The sequence below is a fragment of the Balaenoptera musculus genome, chromosome 2, assembly GCF_009873245.2.
Source record: "Balaenoptera musculus isolate JJ_BM4_2016_0621 chromosome 2, mBalMus1.pri.v3, whole genome shotgun sequence".
Taxonomy (NCBI): domain Eukaryota; kingdom Metazoa; phylum Chordata; class Mammalia; order Artiodactyla; family Balaenopteridae; genus Balaenoptera; species Balaenoptera musculus.
The window spans coordinates 171,329,638-171,353,460 of NC_045786.1; the positions used below are offsets into that span (position 1 = coordinate 171,329,638).

Below are 23,823 nucleotides of genomic sequence, written 5' to 3' on the forward strand. Positions count from 1 at the left end.
ATGTAAAATTTGTAATATCTAATATTTCACCCAAAATTACTCAATATAGAAAGAAACAGGAAAGAAAGAAAGAAACCCATATTCAAGAGAAAGAGTTTCTCTCCAAGATTATCCAGATGTTGAGATTAGCAGACAAGTATTTTAAAACAGTTATAAAAATGCTCAGGGACACAAAGGAAAATATACACACAATGAATAAAAAGATAGGAAATCTCTGTACAGAAATAGAAACTGTAAAGAAAAAAAAGAGGAAAGCCTAGAGCTGAAAAAAGTTGTGTCTGAAAGAAAGAGTTTGTGCTTTGGACTCCATTGCAGAATGGAGATGAGAGAAGAAAGAGCCAGTGAACTTGGAGATAGAGCAATAGAAATTATTTGACTTGAAAGCAGAGAAAAAGAATAGAGGGAAAAAGAAAGAGATACTCAGGGACCTCTGGACAATCCAGAGATATTTGTCTAATATATAATAGTATATGTATAATTGGAGTCTCAGAGAAGATGAGAGACAATGGGGAAGAAAAAACTTTTCAAAGAAATAATGCCTAAGAACTCCCCAAATTTGGTGAAATATGTACATTTACAGATTCAAAAGGAAAAAAAAAAACCCTGCAGACCCCAAACAGGACAAATATAAAGGAAACCACACTGTGGCATATCATAGTCAAACTTCTGGAAACCAAAGCTAAAGAGAACAATCTTAAAAGTAACCAGAAAGGACTTCCCTGGTGGCTCAGTGGTTAAGAGTCCATCTGCCAGTGCAGGGGACACGGGTTCGATCCCTGGTCCGGGAAGATCCCACATGCTGTGGAGCAACTAAGCCTGTGCGCCACAACTACTGAGCCTGTGCTCTGGAGCCTGTGAGCTGCAACTCCTGAGCCCACATGCTGCAACTGCTGAAGCCCACGCGCCTAGAGCCCATGCTCCGCAACAAGAGAAGCCATCACAATGAGAAGCCCATGCACTGCAATGAAGAGTAGCCCCTGCTCGCCTCAACTAGAGAAAGCCCTTGCACAGCAACGAAGACCCAGTGCAGCCATAAATAAATAAATTAAAAAAAAAAAGACAAAGTTTGTTAGGTTGGATAAAAAGGCAAGACCCAATTATACAATACCTGCAAGAAACTTTAAATGAAAAGACACCAAAGGTTAAATGTAAAAGGATGGAAGAAGATATGCCATACTAATAGTAATTTAAAAAAAGAGTGGCCATATTAATATTAGACAAAGTAGATTTCTGAGCAGAGAATATTAGCAGGGATAAAGAGAGACATCTTATAATGATAAAGCAGTCAATTCATCAAAGGACATAACACTAGATACTTAACATTGGGAACATAAACATTAAGGGCATAAATATGTATACACCTAATAAGAGAGCTTTAAAATACATGAAGCAAAGCTGATAGAACTGCATGGAGAAATAATCATATATACAATTATAGTTGGAGCTTTCAACACCATTTTTTCAATAATCAATAGATCAAGTAGACAGAAAATCAGTAAAGGTATAGAAGACTTGAACAACACTATCACCAACTTGGCCTAATTGGCATTGATAGAACACTCCATGTAACAACAGCAGAACACACATTCTTTTCAAGTGTACATGGAATGTTTACCAAGATAGACCATATTCTAGGCCATAAAACAAGGCTCAGTAAATTTAAAAGGATTGAAATTATTCAAAGTGTATTCTCTAATGATGATAAGATTAAATTAAAAATCAATAACAGATACCCCAAATATTTGGAAACTAAACAGCACACTTGTAATTAACCTCTGGGTCCAGGGAGAAACTGATAGGGATATTAGAAAATATTTTGAACCAAATGCAAATGAAAACACAACATATAAAATTTTGTGGAATGTAGCTAGAGCAGTTCTCAGATGGTAATTTATAGCATTAATGCCTATATTAAAGAAGAAAATTTCAAACCAATGATCTTAGCTTCCACTTTAAGACATACAAAAGAAAGAAAAGCAAATTCAACCCGAAGTAAGCAAAAGAAAGGAGATAAAGATAAGAGCAGAAATAATTGAAATAGAAAACAGATAAACAGTAGAGAAAAGTCAGTGACGCCAAAGGCTGGTTCTTTGAGATCAGTGAAAGTGATAAACCTTTAGCCACTCATCAGGAATAAAGAGAAAAGATACAAATTACCAATATCAGGAATAAGAGAAGTGACTTAATTACAAATGCTAAAGATATTAAGAGAATACTAAGGTAATGTTATGATCAACTTTCTGTCAATGAATTCTACAACTTAGATTACCTGGATAAATCCCTTGAGAGACTCAAGCAATAAAAGCTCACTGACAAAATTAGGTAACTCCAAAGCCTTGTCTCTATTAAAGAGATTGAATTCATAGTTAAAAGCCTTCCCGTAAAGAAAACTGCATGCCCCAAAACTTCACTAGTGAGTTTTACCGAACATTTAAGTAAGAAATAGTACCAATTTGTTATGGGTTGAATTGTGTCTCTCTCGAAATTAGTATTTCTAAGTCCTAACCCCCAGTGCCTCAGAATATGTCTTTATTTGGAGATGGGATCTTTATAGAGATAATCAAGTTAAAATGAAGTCTTTAGCATGGACCCTAATCCAGTATGACTTTCGTTTTCTTTTCTTTTTTTTTAAAATAAATTTATATTTTTATTTATTTTTGGCTGCCTTGGGTCTTCGTTGCTGCGTGTGGGTTTTCTGTAGTTGCAACAAGTAGGTGAGCAGAAGACTTCTCACCACTCTTCGTTGTGGTGAGCAGGGTTCTCATTTCAGTGGCCTCTCCTCTTGCAGAGCACAAGCTCCAGGTGCGCGGGCTTCAGTAGTTGTGGCTCTCGGGCTCTATAATGCAGGCTCAGTGGTTGTGGCGCATGGGCTTAGCTGCTCTGTGGCATGTGGGATCTTCCCGGACCAGGGCTTGAACCCGTGTCCCCTGCATTGACAGGCGGATTCTTAACCACTGCACCACCAGGGAAGTCCCTATGTTTTCATAAAAAGGGGATATGGAGACAGACAGGCATAGAAGGAGAACACCATGTGAACATGAAGACAGCCATCTACAAGTCAAGAAGAGAGGTATGGAACAGATCCTTTCCTCACAGCCCTCAGAAGGAACCAATCCTGCCTTGATTTCTGACTTTTGACTTCCAGAACCACGAGACAATACATATCTATTGTTTAAACCAGCCAGTTTGTGGTATTTTGTTATGGCAGCCCTAGAAAATTAATACACAATTCTTTTCAAACTCTTCCAGAAAATCAAAGAGGAGGAAGCACTTCCCAACTTGTTCTGTGAGGCCACCATTACTGTGGTACCAAACCAAGAGAAGAAATAAGATTTAGCAAATCAACCCAACATTTATTTATTTATTTATCTATCTATCTATTTATTTATTTATATGTCATGACTAAGTAGGATCTGTCCCAGGAATTCAAGTTTAGCTTAATATTTGAAAATCAATTAATATAATACAGCCTATTGATGAACTATAAAAGAAGAACCATATGATGATCATCTCAAGAGATATAGAAAGAGCTTTTGACAATATCCAGCTTTCATTCCTGATAAAAACTTTCAGCAAACTGGAAATAGAAGATAATTTTCTCAAACTGTTAAGGAGCATTTATGAAAACATAACCTCTAGCATCTTACTTAACTGTGTAAAAGACTGACTGCTTTCCCCATGAGGTCAGGAGCAAGGCAGGGGTGTTCACTCACACTGTGTCTATTCAGCATTGTTCTGGGGATTATAGCCTGTGCAATAAGGCAAGAAAAAGAAATAAAAGGTATCTGGATTGGAAAGGAGGAAGTGAAATTGTTTTTGTTCACATATGTGATTGTCTATGTAGAAAACTCTTCTGAATCTACAAAAAAACCCTTCTAGAACTAATAGTTTAGCAAGTTTGCAGAATTCAAGGTCAATATAGAAAATTAATTGTATTTCTACATTAGAAAAGAACCTGAAATTTAAAAATTTTAAATACTATTTACAATATCATCACAACATGAAAAAATTAGGGATACATTTGACAAAAGGTGTGCAAGATTTTTTCATCAAAAAACTATAAACCATTGCTTAGAGAAATTAAAGACCTAAATATTGATAAAAAGAGAGATATATCCTGTTCATGCATCAGAAGACTCAGTATTGTTAGGACATCTCCCCAAATTGGTCTGTGGATTCAACGCAATTCCAGCCCTTGAATACACACACACCCTGAAGGATTCCCAAAGCTTTTGCAGGTAAATGGCCTGGTGAAGGCTTGGGCACTGGCTGCACAGGCTTGTGCTAAGCTGTGCGAGCCTGACAGCGGTCTCTAGAATGATATCCTGGGACAGCAGAGACTGTCGAGGATAAACAGGAGTCCAGGAGCTGGGACTGAACTAGGAGGGTCCATGAGGCAGGAGCTGGCAGGACAGGGCCAAACGGGAGGCAAAGATTCACCCAGAAGTCTGACAGCTATTATCTCCAGGTAGTGGGATGATAGCTGCCTCTTATTTTCTTCTTTGTGTTTCTCTGGTTCTTTTGTTTTGTTTTGAAAAATTTTTGCAGAACACTTATTTACAATGTAATCAGAGAAGCAACAATCCTGTTGTTGATTCCTATGGGGTTTTACTTTATGCACTTTTGTATAATTTAAGTATTTTTTACAGAGATTGTATTTGTTTTATAATATTGGGTTGGCCAAAAAGTGCCTTCGGTTTTTAAGGAAAAATAAAAGACACATTTTTCATTTTCACCAAGAACTTTATTGAGCAACATATTCACCCTCTTGTTCCACTACCTTCTGCCATTTTTCAGGCAACTTCATAATTCCATCTTCCCAAAACTTTTTATCTTTTTGAGCAAAGAACTGTTCCAGGTGCCTTTTACAGTCTTCTAGGGAATTGAAATTTTTTCCCTTAAGAGAATTTTGTAAAGACTGAAATAAATGGAAATCCGAAGGTGCAATATCTGGTGAGTATGGTGGATGAATCAGAACTTCCCAGCCAAGCTGTAACAGTTTTTGCCTGGTCATCAAAAAACATGTGGTCTTGCGTTATCCTGATGGAAGATAATGCGTTTTCTGTTGACTAATTCTGGACGCTTTTCGTCAAGTGCTGCTTTCAGGTGATCTAAGAGCAGTACTTGTTGGAATTAATCGTTTGGTTTTCTGGAAGGAGCTCATAATAGAGGGCTCCCTTCTGACCCCACCATATACACAACATCACCTTCTTTGGATGAAGACTGGCCTTTGGTGTGGTTGGTGGTGGCTCATTTCACTTGCCCCACGATCTCTTCTGTTCCACATCATTGTACAGTATCCACTTTTCATCGCCCATCACAATTTGTTTTAAAACGGAACATTTTCGTTATGTTTAAGTAGAGAATCACATGCGGAAATACGGTCAGGAAGGTTTTTTTCACTTAACTTATGTGGAACCCAAACATCAAAGCGATGAACATAACCAAGCTGTTGCAAATGATTTTCAACGCATGAGTTGGATATTTTGAGTATGTCAGCTGTCTCCTGAGTGGTTCTCAATTAATGTCGCGATTTGATCGGTATCAACTTCAACTGGTCTACCTGACCATGGAGCATCGTCCAGCGAGAAATCTCCAGCATGAAACTTTGCAAACCACTTTTGACTTGTTCAGTCAGTCAGAGCATCAGCTCCATACACCGCACAAATCTTTTTTGGTGTTTCAGTTGCATTTTTACCTTTCTTAAAATAATAAAGCATAGTATGCCGAAAATGTTGCTTTCTTTCTTCCATCTTCAACATTAAAATGGCAACACAAAAATTCACCAATTTTGATGTCTTTATTTATTTATTTATTTTTATTGGGGTATAGCAGTTTTACAACGTTGTGTTAGTTTCTACTGTACAGCGAAGTGAAGTAGAATTCCCTGTGCTATACAGCAGGTTCTCATCAGTTATTTATTTTATACATATTAGTGTATATATGTCAATCCCATTCTCCCAGTTCACCCCCCTTTCCCCCCTTGGTGTCCATACGTTTGTTCTCTATGTCTGTGTCTCTGTTTCTGTCTTGCAAACCGGTTCATCTGTACCGTTTTTCTAGATTCCACATATATGTGTTAATATACAATATTTGTTTTTCTCTTTCTGACTTACTTCACTCTGTATGACAGTCTCTAGGTCCATCCACGTCTCTACAAATGACCCAATTTCATTCCTTTTTATGGGTGAATAATATTTCATTGTACCACATCTTCTTTATCCATTCGTCTGTCAGTGGGCATTTAGGTTGCTTCCATGACCTGGCTATTGTAAATAGTGCTGCAGTGAACATTGGGGTGCATGTGTCGATAAGTCTTTTTTTTAAATGCATGCTGATATGACAGCTGTCACATACAATCTAACAAAATCGTTTTGAATGAAGTTAAAAACAACTAAATGCTACTACAGCCATCTTATGGAAAAAACTGAACAAACCTTTTGACCAACCCAATAAAAAACAAAAGTCAGGCAGGTAGGCAGGGAGAAGGGACCAGTGGCTAAAGCTATAGGTCTTGAGAGACTGTTAGGAACTCCTGGTGGGGCCATGTCTCAGTAACCAGAACACGGAAACTGCAGTGAACGTGCACCTGCACCACATTTCACTTGTCATGTTCTTTCTAAAGCTGACTTTTGTTCGACACGTAGAATGTCTCCAGTTAATACATCAAGTCATCTTAGCACATGTGACAGAAGACTTAACTCCTTAATTCCATGAAGGCAGATTGGGCTCTCTAATTACTTAATTGAAAAAAGGTACACACTCCAGGCTGCGCGGTGTTTGGGAATTAATCTTTAAAACCTGACAGCAAACATTAAATTCAATTAGGGAGAGCGATTAGCAAAGATTCTTCTCTCCCTCACCCTGGGTACTTTGAGAAGTGGCTGACTGGGGTGCATTGATTCTGATGCTATCGTTGTGTATATATCAACCGGGAGAGCCAAGTACGCATTTTTCATTTCAAAGGGGAGTTATTGGATAATTTACGGATTGATGGATTTCCTTAAACACGTTTCCACGGCTGATTTAGGAGGCCGTGGCCAAGAATTCAGACCTCTCTGGTTGCTGCTTTTGGCCTTGGTGCCACAGGGCTTAAGGTCTCTTTTTTCTTCTGTCTTTGATTGGGGTTATGATCTACCCCCTCCTCCTCCACCACCTCCTTCTCCCCCTTCCCCAACACCTGGCTGATAGCAGGTACCCAGGAAATGTTTGTTGAATGAATGATTAAATGAATGAGTTTAATAGATGGGGACACTTGGGCATATTTGCTTTAGAGCACATTCATTTTCTCACGCTCTCTTTGCCTCTCTTTAGGGGAAATACAGTGTAGTGTTCACAGCTCCCATCCCCCAACCCTGCCCCTCTCCCTCTACCCTCTCCAAGCATATTTTTTATAGTCTGACTACAAGTACACAAAGAAACATGATAGAGTTTTGCTTCATGTGTGTTTTTAAAATTGCGGTGAAATACACATAAGATTTCCCAGCGTAGCCATTTTTAAGTATAGGTTCAGCGGCATTAAGTACATTCACATTGTTGTGCAGCCGTCATCACCATCCATCTGCAGAACTCTTCATCTTGCAAAACTGAAACTCTGTCCCCGTTAAAAAGTCTCCATTTCCCCCTCCCCGCAGCCCCTGGTAACCACCGTTCTACTTTCTACGTCTATGATTTTGACTGCTCTAGGGAAACCACATATGTGGAATTATACTTTCTGTCTTTTTGTGACTGGCTTATTTCACTTAGCGTGTTGTCTTCAAGGTTTATCCATGTGGTGGGTTGTGTCAGAATTTCATTTCTTCTTAAGACAGTAATATTCCATTGTATATATATATATATATATATGTATATATGTATCACATTTTGTTTATCCATCTATCCATCAGTGGACACTTGGGTTGCTTCCACATTTTCGCTGTTGTGACTAATGCAGCTGTGAACATTGGGATACAAATATCTCTTTGAGATCCTGGTTTTAATTTTTTGAGCATATACACACAAGTGGAATTGCTGGATCATACTGTAAGTCTATGTTTAATGTTTTGAGGTTCTGCTGTGCTGTTTTCTCTAGTGGCTGGACCATTTTGCCTTCCCACTAACAATGTACAAATGTTCTGATTTCTCCACCTCCTCGCCAACACATATCTTCTTCTTTTTTTTTTTGATAGAAGCCATTCTACTGGGTGTGAGGTGGTGTTGCATGCGTTTTTAAAACTTAGATGGCATCATACTGCATATATGCAGCTTGTCTTATGTATTCAGTGTTATCTTTTCACTGTTTAGCCAAGTTAACCCTGTAGATCTAGTTCATTAATTTTACTTTATTTTTTCCTTTAAAGTCATACTTGTACATAGTTTTGAAAAAACAGCAGTTCCCTGTGCTCTGCCTTTCTGCCATGAATTCCCACTTCGCTTTGAAGTCTTCTGGCTGTTTCCTCTGTTATTTCTGTTCATATTTCTAAATGTAAACGTTGCTATTTTTTGCTTTTCAGTCTGAAACCCCAGCTGTTGACCCCTAATAAGGAAGAAAGGAACTGAGCTCTCTTACCATTCTTTCAAGGCTACTCTTGAACTCTTGTTTTCTTAATCTTAGACATTTCCATATGCCTGGGAAATACGCTTTCAGAACTCTGGTCCTATGCATTTTGAGAACCTTCAGGATGTGGCAGGGTGAATGTTCTCATTTTGAAAGGGGAGGTTACCTCTCACATCCAGTTTGTGGATCTGCGTGGGCACGCTTTGGGTTTACTCTTATTAAGGAAATAAGAGAGGGTCAGGGACTCCTGCTGTTAAGAACCGCGTGCACCGCATGCCTCAAGAAGCACAGCCTCCGGTGCCGCGGCTCCCGCTGTGCGCCAGCCATGGTGCGGTGCGGTGTGCCCAGCCCTCACTCATTCCTCACCGCTGCCCTTGGGACGGGGCTCTTCTTATCCCCATTATATGGAGGAGGAGACTGAGGCCTGAAGAGGCCAAGGCTGGCAAGCAGCAGCATCACACAGGAGGCCCTGTAGCTGCCTTCCTGCTTCTTGTGTTCAGTCCTCTGACCCACCTTGGATGGTAGGTGAGAGCGTCCCTTTCTTCCTGCAGGGACACCAGGGGAGGACACTGGCACTGCTGAACACCTCCGCGTGCCAGGCCCTGGGCCAGCCTGGTTGGGCTCCTCGCTTGCCGGCCTTGCCCTGGGGCGTGTGGTGGTCGGCGGAGTTTCCTGGGAGAGCTGGTGGGAAGCCGAACGCAGCTCTTTCATGCACCAGTGGTCCTGGCCCTTGGAATGCACAGTTCTATACTTGAGGGCTTAAAAACACATTTCAGAGGTCATTAAGTGTACATAGGGCTTTCTGCCACAAGCCTCACTCCCCAGGGAAAGCAGGGGGGAGTGAGGGGCAGTACTTTATCTCCCAGAAAAAAAGGACAACTTGCCCCTCGGGCAGAGATCTGCTCTTTGCCTGGCTGCAAACACAGGTGTGGCAGACTCTATTTTGGATCTTAGTCTTAAAGCAGGACCCGTGCAGGTAGCCTGGCCTGGTGCCTCATCCACTACGGGTCTCAGAAAGTCCTGTCTCGGAGGACACATGTCAGAGGTGCAGGCGAGGCTGGGCTGGAACTTTCTGGTGGTGAGCAGGTGTGAAGCAGGTGTGAAGGGCTGGGCAGGTGAGCGGCAGAACACAGGACATGCTGTTTCCTTGTGAGCTCCCTTAACCCCCAGAAAAAATTTTGTGAAAGTCTCCCCCTCGACTTGCGAGTCCCAAGGCCTTATTACATTTCCACAAAGAGAAGTTTAACATCTAGATATTGTTTTGATGGTAAAATATTGGGAGTCTAGTTCCGCTGTGAGAGCCTTTTTCCCCGTGCACAGGGGCTGAGCTGAGCCCCCAAGATCAGGCCCCCGCTCATGACATCTGGCGCTGTGTTTGCCTCGTAGGTGTGGGACGCCGTGGACTCGGGAAGCTGCTTGCAGACCTACTGCCTGCACAGTGAGGCGGTGCGGGCCGCCCGGTGGTCCCCCTGTGGCCAGCGCATCCTCAGTGGTGGCTTCGACTTCGCCCTGCACCTAACAGACCTCGAAACAGGTGTGTTTCTCTGTTTCATTACCCCGAGGCGCCCCCTCCTCTGAGCTGGCAGCCGAGTCAGCTTTCTCACTGGGGAGGCTTCTGGGAGGGGGATTCTGCAGCCACAAGCTGCAAACAGTTTCAGGGCAGGGGCAGACGGGATGAGGGTAGACTCACGCTCGGCAAGTGTGTTTCCAGGCTGTTTGCCTGAAACCGAGACTGTCCCGTAGGGTTCACAGTGGACCTCTGCCAACCTGCCCAGAGGACAGAGCCCCAAGGTTGTCCCAGCCCCAAGCTGTGGAGCTGGATAAAGAGGTGGCTTTTTAATCAACTTCTGACATGCAATTTGTACTGAAATAGATTTAGCTTTATCACAGTGTCCTTTGGTTGGAATCAGTTTAGAATTCCTGTCAATTCATTATCGCTGAAAGGCTGTCAGGAATGATTCCAGCTCATAAGGAAAGCCTGCAAACGAGTTCTGCTTTCATGCCCACACTGAAAAGGCATTTGGGTGAGATGGATTCGTGCTGGCTAAATCCTAAGGGGGCTCTTGACAAGCAGGGCGAGAAGGAGAGAGGAGTCAGCGGAAGGAACTTTCCATTCCCCAGCGTTCCGATGCAGCCGGCACGTTGAGCATGAATCCGGCCACAGCCCCGGAGCGGGGGCCTGTCTGTGCTTCGGGCGAGGACAGAGCCAGTGAGCGCAGACCTGGGTTCCAACCTTGCCCCTGACCCCCAGGCCGGCTGCCCTCAGCGCCCACGTTGCCTTTTCCTCCCTGGGTTCCTCCTGGGTCACTTTTCTGCTGGGCGTCACTGCCAGCACCAGGAGGGGAGGCCTGGGTTCGCACCACTGCCCGGGGCGTCCCTTGAGCCCTCAGGCAGCCCCTGCCTGCCTGGCCCAGCTGTGGTGGCGCTGGGGTCCGCGCCTCTCCCAGAGCCTGACAAACAGGGGATGATCACTCCGGGGTCCAGCCGCCCAGCTCCGCCCCGCAGCTTGGATGCAGCAGGTTTGTTCCTCGCCTGGAGTGTCCTCCTCTCTTGCTGGGTCACCGGGGGACGGCCCTGTTGAGGCCGTGCAGCTCCTTCGACTGGGCCCCGTGTGCTGTCAGTAGGCGTGTTGGCCAGGCTGTTGGCTGTGTTGGTGGCTGGTACTGTGCCACAGGCTTTGCGCACATTTCAATCCTGCCAGCCATTGTTTTCCCCATTTCACAGGTGATGAGACTGAGGCTCCAAGGGGCGAGTGACTGGCCCAGGGCCTCCCAGTGGTGCAAGGCAGGCGGGGATTTGGAGCCACGTCCGTGCAGCTGCAAACCCCGTGCCCCTTCCACAGTGCTGAGTGTACGGTGTTCTTTTTCGCAACAAAGACCGTGATCTTCCTGTGAGCCCCTCTGAGAGGGAGCCGAGGCTCGGGGGTTTGGTGCCACTGGGTGACGGTGACAGTTGGGTCGTTGATGACAGCAGCAGGTACTGTCACTGAGCACCTACTGTGTGCAAGGCCTTCCTCTGCAGCTTAACATATGGGGTGAGGCCCCATTCACCCCTTGAGACTGGCACCACCGCCATCCCCTCGTCACACACAGGCCCGGGGCACAACCAGGAAGCGGCTGAGGCAGGATGCACACAGATCTGCCAGGCTCCGAAGCCGGCTGCCTGACCGTTATACTTTGTTACCTGTGTGTCCAATGAGCTGTGCTCGGTACTGGAGACACAGAGGTGAGTAAGTCCCAGGATCCACCCTGGAGAAGCTCACATCCGCTGGGGGAGACAGAATTGCAGAGAGTCCCAGGGTACAGTGATGGAGAGAGATATAGGAACCGCAGGGACATCTAGCCTGGGAGATCAAGGAAGGCTTCCTGGAGGAAGTGGGACCCAAGCTGAGGCAGGAACTGGGGGACAGAGAATCAGGATGGAGGGGGGCTGGGGAGGGGGAGGGACGTGGGTTCTCAGCAGATGGAATGAGGACGGAGTTCAGGAACATGAACCACGTGGTGTGTGTGGAAGTGTGGGGTGCAGGGAGCTGGGGCAGGTGAGTCTGGGGGTGCAGGAATGGGAGCTCGGGCTCCATGCGCTTCCTGGCCTGTGGGGTGCGCATTCCCCAGATGCCGCTCCCCAGTCCAGTGTCACTGAGCACCCATGGGTACCTGCGCTGCCTGCCCAAGAGTGGAGAAGGGATGCTTCTCACATGCTGGTGATGCTGCCGTGTTAATCAAATACAAGTTCATTTGATAACATTAATGGATTCCTAGCGGCCCTTTGTCATGATCTATCTTCTCAATCAACAGATGTTAAGCAGACATTGCCATTGTGTGTGTGTGTGTGTGTGTGTGTGTGTGTGAGTGAGTGGTGGGGGGGGCTCTGACATTTTCAGACGTTCACAGGGAGTCCTCTCACCTGGCCAGTTAGGCACTGCCACAGCAGGTGGCAGTAGGGGGCCATTGCTGAGTTTGGAGCCGGAGAGAATCATGGCTCCAGTGCACCCTGGGCAGGTCTCCCTGGGGGCTCTAGCGGGTTGGGTGTGACCTGAGGCTGGGTGGGGAGCTGCAGGAGGGCATGTGGCAGCCCTGCCCAGCTGGTGGTAGAACTCGCTGGAGGGAACATTGTCTGGCCCGGGCCCAGCTGCTCCTCCAGCTGTGGGGTGTTGGGTGGGACGGGGGAAGCATGGCCCTGCCCTCAGGGCTTTGCCGTCCCCCCGGGGAGGTGAGGGGGCACTTTTCCCCTCCACCCCTCTGCTGGGAATGGGCTCACCACCTGGTTTGCCTATTGAAGGCCCACTTTCATTCAGCAGCTACTTGTACAGGGTCTGGGCTGGGGCTACCGTGGTCAGCGTGCTGGATGTCCTTTGTTGCTTGGTGGGTAGGGTCCAGGGGTCTGGCCTTGCCCTTGGGGAAGCCCTCCAGCCCCTGGGTGGGGCCTCTCCCACCGAGGGGTTGTTGGTTTCTGTGTCCATCCCCACGGCTAGCGTGGGAGCTCCTTGAGGATGGGGCCCATCCAGGTGGTCTTCATGTCTCTGTCACCTGGCCAGGCCTGGCTCGGAGCAGCTGCTCAGCGTGCGTGCGGATGAGGCAGAGTTGAGGAGGCCCTTGCCAGGCGGGGGCGGGTTCATCAGGGGCCGCCGGAGTGGGGTCTGCACGCACGCCCATGCCTCATTCCGGCACCCCGCCTGGCCCAGGGTGTGCGGGGGGCTCTCTGTGTGCAGCCTCCGTGGCTCGTGGCCTCGTTTGACTTCTCCTGTCCTTTCTCGTCCCCGAGTCTGATCTTCCTTTTCACTTGCTCTGCCTCCTTCCGCCCTTGGTGATTTGGCTTTTTCATTTCAATCTAATTAGAACTCCCTGCCAGGAGAAAGCAACGCAGGGCGTTCTCACCGCAGCGCTCTGGGAATTAGTCACTCCGTGCCCATTGTCGTTAATGGGTATTTGGCGCCAAGGCCATTTATCCTGGTGTCCTCAGTCAATACAGTTAAAAATCTGTGGATTCTAAAACGTCAATACCCGGCCTGAAATATGGAGGGCCAGTAACATTTTATCTCGTTAATTTATAGTTCTGACGGGCTGTTGGCTTATAGAACAACCATGAATCAACACTTAAATAAAATCTGCTCACAGATTAATTATTTTTGGTGCTATCATTTCAGTCTGTAATCTTCCTAACAAAACGTGTCGGGTGCATTAGGCTGAGGCGGCCTCGGGGAGCGCTGGTCTTCGACTCCACCAGGGCCTGAGTGTCGCCTGCTTTATGAGTCAGCTGTCCGGCAAACCAAATCAGCCAGTCTCCTCAAAAGCCCCCGAAGAGCTTGAGCTCGTTCAGTTCTTTTTTTTTTTTTTTTTTTTAACATCTTTATTGGAGTATAATTGCTTTACAATGGTTCGTTCAGTTCTAAGTGGAACTGGTTCTTGCGGATTCCACCCCTTAGACCATCGCCCCCAGCCTGGCTGTTAAGGCCTCGGAGGCATGCGGGGCCTCGAACTTTGCATTTGTTGGCTGCACAGGAGATGGTCCTTTCCCTGGAGCCCCCAGGGCCCTGGATGGGCAGGGCACCCTGTCCTCCCTCCTCTGCCCAGTCAGCTCTCCTGACGTGTGTCCAGCCCATCCGGGGCATCCAGGCCGTGCCACCTGGTCCCAGCTACCGGATGCTGGAGGCAGCCCAGCGTGGTAGGAGGAGCTGGGATGGGGTGCAGACACGGCTCTTCCACCTACCCAAGCCGGGCGTCCTTGGGGAAGCTTCCTTTACTTCCGTTTCCACATCTGTGAGACGGGCAGCAATGCCCAGTGGCTGGGGTCGTGGAGGGGAACAGCTGAGATAACGTATCCAGAGTGCCTGCCGCATGGCGAGCACTCAGCAAAGGCTGCCCTTCCCTTCTGCGTCCCTGCCCCACAAGGCCCTTCAGAAGGTAGGAAATCATGGCCTTGTTCCTCTGAGCATCCAGAGAGCCCCAGCGGCTGGACCATTTCCCCAAAGGGGGCAGCTTTGGTGGCTCAGTTCCAAAAGCCCCCGAAGATCCCCCCGAGCCAGCTTACTAGGTGGCTCTTGACCGCACGTGTGGGTCTGGGGGCAGACGGGCAGGAAGCCCGCCTTGCAGGGTCTCCCAGCCTTTCCTCCATCTTTCGCTGCTCCGTGACAAAATGGCCTGAGTGGGGTAGCAGCTTCCTCCTCGTGATGGGTCGCACGTGCCTTTTATTTGAGTGGGTGTCCTCTTCACTCAGACCCCGCTTCCCGCGTCCTTGCTGCCCCCAGCCCCTGCCTGGCTCCTCCTGCTCTGGGGTCCCTGTGTCTTTCCGTGGGGGTCATGGTGCATGGGCATGAGTGGCCGACGGGGACTGGACCCATAAATGATCATTACTTTTCTTTTCCAAGAAGTGTCTTCTGGTGTCTCCCTTGGTTTTGCATCACGACTGGGGCCTCCATCACAGGAATGCTCCAAGGGAAAGGGGAATGACAAATTGGCTGGGTGCTCACTGTGGGCCGTGTAGCCCTGGTTCCTGGCACCCTGCCTGGCCTGTATCAAGCCAAAATGAATAAGTGGATGTTAGGCCCTCTGCTTATTACATATTTAGTCTTCATGCTAACCTATGAAGGAAGTGTTTTTATCCCCATTTCATGGGCTCAGAAACTGAGGCTTGGAGCGTTGGATGACTTGCAGTGACAGAGCTGGGGTTCAGCTCCGGCCCATGTGACTGGCAGAGGCTTTGGCTGTTGAAGGACAAGAGTGGGTGCCCTCAACCACGTGTGTTTCTGGGCTGTGACCAAACAGTTTGCTTAAGCCGACTCCGGGGGAGCCCGCTTGGCTCTCACCCGGGCAGCCGGCTCACCACCTGCCGAGGATAACTCGGGGCCTCTGGGAAGAAAGCGCCCCAGACTGATCTTGACTGATCCCTCTGATGAAGTGACCGGCTGAAGGGTGCTTCTCCGGCTATCGACAGCCGCCGTTCCAGCAGGAGAAACGTTTGCCCTGACGATTTAAAAACACTTGTCAGAGGAAGGGTGAGAAGCGTCCATATTAAAAGCCCGGAGAAGAGTGTCAGGGGCTCACTCGGCGTTGGAGAAGTGGCTGCAGGGGGGCTCCTTGTTGGGCTAAAGCCTTCAGAGCAGTGCCGCCCCCCGCCCCCGGGTCTCCTGGGAGGCGCTGGTGAGAGGGGCCTGGGCTTCTCCAGCCTTTAGGCTTTCGAGCACCATGAGTGTTTGCTGGAACATCTCAGAGGAACCCGGTCAGGTGTCCTTCATGCGCCCGCGGACAGCAGGAAGGTCTCCTACCAGCGGGCGTGGATTTGGCGCTCCCGAGGGTGTGGGCACGTCTCGTGTCACTGCTCCTTTGGTCCTCGGGGTTTTACTACTAGATCCAGACACGGAGGCTGTGCAGAGCTCTGTGCCCAGTGAGGCCTGAGCTGCCGCCGGTGCCCTCTTGCCCGGGGGGCAGCTGCCTGCTCTCCTGTCCTCCGTCCCACAGGTACAGGCGGGACCCTCCAGACTCCTCTACACGAAGGAGTCCCACTTTCTCCTAAGCTCGCTCCTTCACCGGCATCCCTTTCCCAGCCCTCCTTTAAACAAGTCTGTTCTCAGGGCTGTGCCCTCTTGATCCCGGGCACCGGTCCCCATTCCCACCCACGCTCTTCTTCTCCGCTCCGAGGAGTATTTCCCTCCAGTCCCAACCTCGATTTCTCCCCCTCTTTGCATACAGCTTTGGGGTAAGAAGCTGACCTAGTTGTGGATATTAAATCAGATGTTACCAAGCTTGAGTAAAGCCCCTGCCAGCCCCGTATCTCACACTTTAGAACCTGCCTTCGAGGTCCTTCCACGCCTCCCCAAACGTCTGACTAGTCATCTGCCTCTAGTTAAGCTCGTGCCAGCCCTCTGGATAAATCAAAGGTGGTTTTTAATCAACGGCACTATTTCATTCATTACCATTATTGCACAGCGGTGATGCTTTTATCTCTGTGTGTGTTTAATTGCGATTGCACTGCGGTTTGGCTCCCTTTGTAGGTAGGATGACCTCTGTTGACTGACCCCGGAGCCTAAGCACAGTCACGGCTTGTTCCTTGTCCTGGTGGTGACCTCCGAGTCCCAGAAAACCAACTTAAGTTGTACCTTTGGGACCTGTTTGCAAGTGGAGAACTTTTTTTTTTTTTTTTTAATTTTGGAAAATTCAGTCTTGTCCAGTTAATTAAGTGCAGTGGCCAAACTTGATATGAAAGAAATTTCTACAACAGCTACTGCTGTTTCTTCTGTGACCACTACTGCTGCTGCAGCTACTGTCTGTCGGGCCTGTCATTTGTCTGGGGCTTGCTGTCTTACATGCATTATTTCTAATTCTCACAACAAGCCCTGAAGGTAAGATTTATTATCCTGATTTCACGTATTAGGAGCCCACGGATCTGAGAGGCTTGCCAGCTGATCCCGGGGCTGCTAGCGTATCTACAGGGAGCGTGCAGACACGGGCCCATCTGACTCCGGCCTGGACCCTCCCCGGGACTCTGCCCGGCGTGCCAAGATGGCCCTTGTTCCTGATTCACAGAGTTTGATTTGAAACTTAGTAAGCTCCTTTTTTCGTTAACTTTGAGTCAGGAGGGTTAAATTTACAGCTGGCTGAATACTTCCCAGAGGATGAGTGTAACGATATTGATTTTCGCGGAATGAGTCATACGCCGCCTGCCTGGGAACACGAGCTCAATCACCACCAGCCGACAGCGGCAGCCAGTCCCCCGTCAGCATCTCCCCTACCGGCTCCCGAGCCTGTGGTGTGCACGCAGAGCTGAGCAGAAGGAAAGGTCACGGATCGCTCGCGGGCGGGCTCCGGGGTCACACGGGTCCAGCCTCTGTCCCAGGGTGGCCGACTCGCACGGCCCTGGACGAGGCCTCACCTCTCTGGGCTTCCATCCCCCATCCCCCCAACGCTGAGAAATGGGGTAATTACGCCTCCCACGCAGGGTTGTGGCATGACACGTGCAAGCCCCAGGCAGGCCTGGGGGCGATAGGCGCCATCTCTCTGGAGAGGAGGGCATGAGCTTCCCTGCTCTTTCTCGGGGCCCCGTACTTGGGTTTCACCTGACCTGTGTCAAGTGCTTCTTACGGGCCGGGAACTGGGCCGGGGGCCAGACGTGCTGAGGGGCAGAGGAGGCCCCTCAGGGCCCTGGAGCCCTTGTGACGATAGGGTCCCACAGGGCAGGCGTAGTTGACAGGCAGTGTTGCCTGGCCACGCAGGTGGCCACCTTGGGAAGCTCGGTGTCTCCACCTGAGAAAGAGGGGGGCCCCCCCGAGGAGGAGCCCGGCCAGCCTTACCAGCTGCCTTGTCATAGCAAAACTGGTGACGGTGCATTGGCAGCACTAGTAGTGTCAAGAGAACCAGCTGAGTTTCTGCATTCTGTCTTAAACATGTTTCTGCTTTAATGGCGATTTATAGTTTATTTGTATCATTATGGATTCAAGGAGGAAATGAAGTGATTTTTCCTAACTCCAAGAGAGTCTGAACAGTTCTTTTATACTGGTTGAGTTCATTAGAACAAGATCAATAAAGTCAGTGTTAGTGGACTAAATATTTTCAAACTCGGTTTCTCATAAGCAGCATGCATTGAATAAATGGAATTTTCCATAACAAACATGTAAACAAGCCAGATAAGTCTCACGGTTAAAGGTTATATACAACTAACCATTGTGCTCAAAGTAGCATTGCCCAGGAGGGGATGCGATAAACAAGCTACTGCCGGCTTCCCTGGTGGCGCAGTGGTTAAGAATCCTCCTGCCAATGCAGGGGACACGGGTTCGAGCCCTGGTCCGGGAAGATCCCACATGCCGCGGAGCAACTAAGCCTGTGTGCCACAACTACTGAGCCTGCGCTCTAGAGCCTGCGAGCCACAACTACTGAAGCCCGCACGCCTAGAGCCCGTGCTCCGCAACAAGAGAAGCCACTGCAATGAGAAGCCCGCGCACGGCAAGGAAGAGTAGCCCCCACTCGCCGCAACTAGAGAAAGCCCACGTGCAGGAACGAACACCCAACGCAGCCAAAAATAAAAATAAAAAAAAATAAAGAAAATAGGGCTTCCCCGGTGGCGCAGTGGTTGAGAATCTGCCTGTCAATGCAGGGGACACGGGTCTGAGCCCTGGTCTGGGAAGATCTCACATGCCATGGAGCAACTGGGCCCGTGAGCCACAATTACTGAGCCTGCGCGTCTGGAGCCTGTGCTCCGCAACAAGAGAGGCCGCGATGGTGAGAGGCCCGCGCACCGCGATGAAGAGTGGTCCCCACTTGCCGCAACTAGAGAAAGCCCTTGCACAGAAACGAAGACTCAACGCAGTCATAAATAAATAAATAAATAAATAAAAGAATGTGAATTTCTAAAAAAAGAAAATAAATAAAGAAAATTAAAAAAAAAACCAAACCAAACAAAAAAAGCTACTCCATTTATGAGAAGTTGCAGAGTAGGAACACATCTGACAGCAAAGGACCTTCACCTCCAGTATGGCTATCACCTTCAAGACAGTTTCTGGTAAATATTTACCAGCCTTTGTCTGTATCTCTTTAACTAAACGTAAAGGCCAGCCCAGGGCATTGTATTCTCATAGCCTCAGAACAAAAACTCAACGTCAATAATCTCTCAAGTTCCCTGCTGTTAAAAACTCATATCCCTTGGTTTTAGCTTTCAGTTTAACTAATTCAATAATTTGAGGTTTAGTTTTTTTCAAACTGTAAGAGTTCTCCCCTTCGTTGTTCGCTGTCTGCCAGGCCCTCTAGAATGCTTTCCTTACAGCCCTCCCGACAGACGTGTGTTTATGAGGGCGTGTGATACAGCAGTGAAGGGCCCTGCCCAAGGTCGCTCCACTGGAGGTGACAGAGCTGGGGTGGGACCCGGGTGTGTGTGACTCTCCACCCCTCTGCCGTATCACCTTCCACTTTGAACAGGTTGCTGGGTGCCAATGGCTGGGGTCCTGATTTCTGAGCTACAGTCTTGCCCCAGACCTGCTTACCTCGTGTTTCCCAATAGGTATCTGTAATTATTATTCAAAAATGGAAAAATTTCGTTTTGGTCCCTTTTAACAAAGAAATACAGTAAAGGCCTAGTTATTACAAGTAAAAGTAGGAAAAAATACAAATTACAGCTTGTCTTCGAACTGGAAAATTTTAGTACTTAAAAGACATAGATTCTCTCTCAATCTCTTTAGGGGATTGAGGATGAATAATGTAGTCAGAAATACATTTTTTCAGCAAAAAAGTTCAGTCATTATCTTTTAGCAACTCAACTTTCACTTTTCCTCTCATCTTTTTCCCCCATTATTGGCAAGACTGTCACGGCACTTTTTGAAAAAAAACATGGCTAATTCACTGCTTTTCCTGAAATAAGCATATGGTATATGCTATGGTCCAAGAAACAGGGAGAATTTTTTTTCCAAGCATATAGAGTTTGTTTTTCCTTTTGGACTTAAGGGTTGGCAGTGAGTTCCAAATGAGCAAGAAGTCGGCATTAGGCGCAGCTGTATCTGTCTGGAGAGAAGACTTCTGGCCTACAGGGGCCTTCTCGCGCCGGTGTGAGGGTCGCAGCGACATCTGTGCTCCTTTTCCATCGCAGGGATGTGATGATAGTCCCTCACCCTTGGCCCCCATGTGGCTCCCCCAGCCCCTTGGCTGGAGCGAAGCTCCTGAAGCCAGCGCTGCAGGCGCGAAGCCCATCCCCAGGGCACACAGTACCGCACGGGCGGGCGGCCCCCTGCTCCATCCTCCCCAAGAGGGGGGCTTGCTAACCGGGCATGTCACGCTTGCTTCCTGACCCCAAAGTGTAGCAGAAAAGGCGAGGAAGAGTTTGGGTCCCAGACAAGTTTCAGGAAAGGAAAAGAAGAATAAGAACAAGCAATACCAGGTTTCCAATTAGACTAATTCCTCGGGAAGTGAATTTTTTGGTCTACTCGAGAGTGTTGCTTGTCTCTTGACCTAATGAGAGGGACACAGCACACAGAATACTACAAGTCTGCTCATCTTCCTCATGCTTTTATAGAAGAGTTCTTTACTTATTAGAAGAACAGTATTATGACAGCAATATTAGTATAATTTAAGAAGTTATCTTACTACCCCTAGAACAACTCATTTCCTGTTGGTGAATCACGTCTTGCCTATCTTTTGTTCACGTCAGTCCTTCTTTAATACTCCTGTAATTCAAGAACGGGTATCAAGCTTTGTCCCTCTTGCCACAGAGTGCTATTTATAATTCCAGTTGTAAATGGCTTTTCAACCTTCCACCAGGCAGAGAACCACATCTGCCTTAACTGCTCTCTCAGCTAGGCTGCTCATTAGGGTCCCTTCACCGTAATCAGTGGAACGACCCAAATTGGCCAGCTCGTGACAGCATTGCGATGACATAGCATGACAGTTGAAATCTTTGTGCATTGCATTTTGCAGCAAAATAGTTAAGGGGTTTGTTGAGCTTAAAGGGATATAGAGTCTTCATTTACAAAAAGCCAAGTGTTTCCAGAGTTTTCTCTGATGGCAACTGACTGCCAATTGTAGGCCCTTAGAAGATGTTAGAAAAAAATCAACACACTTAATCATCCATCAAGGTAAAGGTGATGCTTGAACAAAGAACAAGAGAGTAGCCTCTTTCCAAGAAATCTGTACTATGGAGAGAACACTGAAAACAGATGTTTTTAATTGTTTATATCATTCTGTAATTTTTGTTGCCAAAAACGATGTGAATGTGTCACCTATTAAAAACTTCAGTGTCAGCACTCTTAACCTGGGAACAGTGTTTTTCTAATCCTGCTTTAAAATCCTGTAAATGAAAATTTCAGTGGATTTTGAATTAGGTTGTTAAAAATATGAGAATACAGTAATAACCACTGATTAGTTGCAGGAGCCATTATTTGACATTAGGGGAAATGGAGCTTTATTAGCAAATTGTTCACAAAATCCTTTGCATCAGTGGTAGATGGAAGTGGAAGATGTCTTCCCTGTTGCTAGTGGTAAACGTCTTCCATTCTGGGTCCTCACATCTCTGGAAGGAGGCTTTGGGGCTCTGACAGACTTCAGTGTGTAAACTCAAGTTGTAACCGGGCTACTGTCAAATCACTGAGTCACAAAAAGGTCCCTACATTTAAAAAAAATGGAAGCATATTCAGTCCTGTTGCTCTTACTAAAATTATTATAACTCATTTGATTTAATAATTTCCAAGAGGTTTGTTGATACTCTTAGTAAATGGCATATTAAAATATATTTTAAAATATTGTTTATTTTATCCTTGTCTCATCCTTCAAAATGTTCTTTTTTTGGTAATTGCTTTCACGTTCATAATATATTGGTACAGTAGCACACTGTGTAACTTATAAATAAATATACATGTGTTGGCGGTATGTGCCTAAGGGTTTCTCATGGCTGGGATGTACTGTCAGACAAGTTTGGAGACCAAGGATCTAGGCAAATTGGACTTGTCAAGGCTTCTGCTGTAACTCTCAAGAGGACCAATTGATGACTTTCATTTCCTTACCTGGTGAGCTGGTGGAGCACTTAACTAAAGTGTGGTCCTAAACACAGAGCAGGGCAGCCTTCCGGAAGCGCTCTCTGAATTGAAGGACCAAGTGCACTTCCTGGGTTCCCGTAAGAGGAGATGATGCTTGAGATCTTGGCGTTGCATTGGTATCCAGCTTCTTATGTCCCTAACTGCCCACTGCCTCAGTCCAGGGGAAGGGTTTCAAGGTTGTCCCTCCTGGGCTGTGGCACCGTGTAGAGGAAGGCATGCTGGCTTTCGAGACCTGGGCTCAGCACAAAAGATCTGTTCCCCGAGTCTGACCTGTTCTAAATGATCGACATTTCTGGCGTTTTTATGGCTTACCTCTAAGAGAGCTCAGTGATAGGAAGACGGTTTCCACAGCAGAGGTATGTGTGTGCACGCAGACGTTTGCACAACATCCAGGAGCACTTGACAGCAGTTTCATGGCAGATAGAAAAGGTGGTCCACGCACCCCCTCCAACCTGTGGCCTGAGCCACTGTGACGTCACACTCTCATTTATCGCCCAGAGTCTGATGCCACCCCACGTGCCATGCTCTATGGCAAACCATTGATGGGTTATCATGAGGGTGTGATTGTAAGATGCTGATCCTAAAAAGAATCATTTTGGAGCAACCTGCTTTTGGTTTTTAGACTCCCAGTAAATAATCTAACAAAATTAATTGTGTAGCTCTGGAAATGTTATTCAGTCTCCCTGAGCCTTGGTTTTTTCAACTGCAAACTGGATTTAGGGCGATTATGTGCTTGAAATGAGTTGATGTGCATAATGTTTACAGAGCACCTAAAAGGTGGATTCAGGCATCTTGTTTATCCCTGGTGGGTGGGGGGATTCAGCTAATTGAGGACCGGGTGGCCAGAGAGTGAGGGCAAATGCCGCTGCTGTTGTGTTTCCAGAAAGTCTCCATTGGCCGCCTCAGGCCCAGGTGGGCTGCGCTTTCCCGTGGCTCCACGTCAGATGGCATCTTAGTGTTAAGGTATTTAGTTTGTGATCTGGGTATTTTCTAACCCTCTCTTCTCTTTTCATGTTGTAGGAACCCAGCTATTCAGTGGTCAAAGTGACTTTAGAATCACTACCTTGAAATTTCATCCAAGAGACCACAACGTTTTCGTATGTGGCGGCTTCAGCTCTGAAATGAAAGCTTGGGACATAAGGACCAGCAAGGTAACACCCCTCTTCCTCACATGTCCTTTCCAGGAGAGCTTGCCTGGACATTTTGAATGATTGGGGGTGGGTCAGCATCTATATATAGGACCCTTGAGATGGAATAATTACCACTTAATATTTAATCAGTGGGAAGCATAATTTTTAGATGTTTTGAAAGAACATCCTTGAGTTGTTAGATTATTAAAGCATCATAGGTGCAATTCTATACAGCATATTACTAAAAATATTTGTTGAGTACCTACTGTGTGCAAATGCTTCCAGATGTTATAAAATGAATCAGCCTCAGATTACTCAAGGGAATAATATGTGGCTACAAATAAGTGGGGTGGAGAAGTGCTCTGTGTGTGTGTGTGTATGTGTGAGTGAGAGGAGGGGTGGTGGGGAGGGAGGGGCCGGCATTCAGAGTGGGTGAGCTTTCAGCTCAGCTCGGTGTAAGGAAGGCTTCTCGGAGGAGACCGTGTTCCCGTTGGGGCTTAAAGGCTGGTCACCGTCAGTCCCATAGAGAAGCGATGTCCACTCCCGTCCTTCACCACAGCCTGCCGCTCCTGTTGCTTCCCTAACTTAAGAAACGGCAACTCCAGGACTTCCCTGGCGGTCCAGCGGTTAAGACTCCACGTTCCCAGTGCAGG

At 47.3% G+C, this 23,823-nt stretch overlaps 1 protein-coding gene across 1 annotated transcript in view; it reads left to right on the plus strand.

Annotated features, from left to right (window-relative positions):
- WDR25 (WD repeat domain 25) overlaps nucleotides 1–23,823 on the plus strand; it is a 134,499-nt gene that overhangs the window by 65,265 nt on the left and 45,411 nt on the right. Inside the window, exons 2-3 of the mRNA XM_036842621.1 lie at nucleotides 9,923–10,070; nucleotides 23,061–23,191. Coding sequence (XP_036698516.1) covers nucleotides 9,923–10,070; nucleotides 23,061–23,191 — 279 coding nt within the window. The remainder of the gene's footprint in view (nucleotides 1–9,922; nucleotides 10,071–23,060; nucleotides 23,192–23,823) is intronic.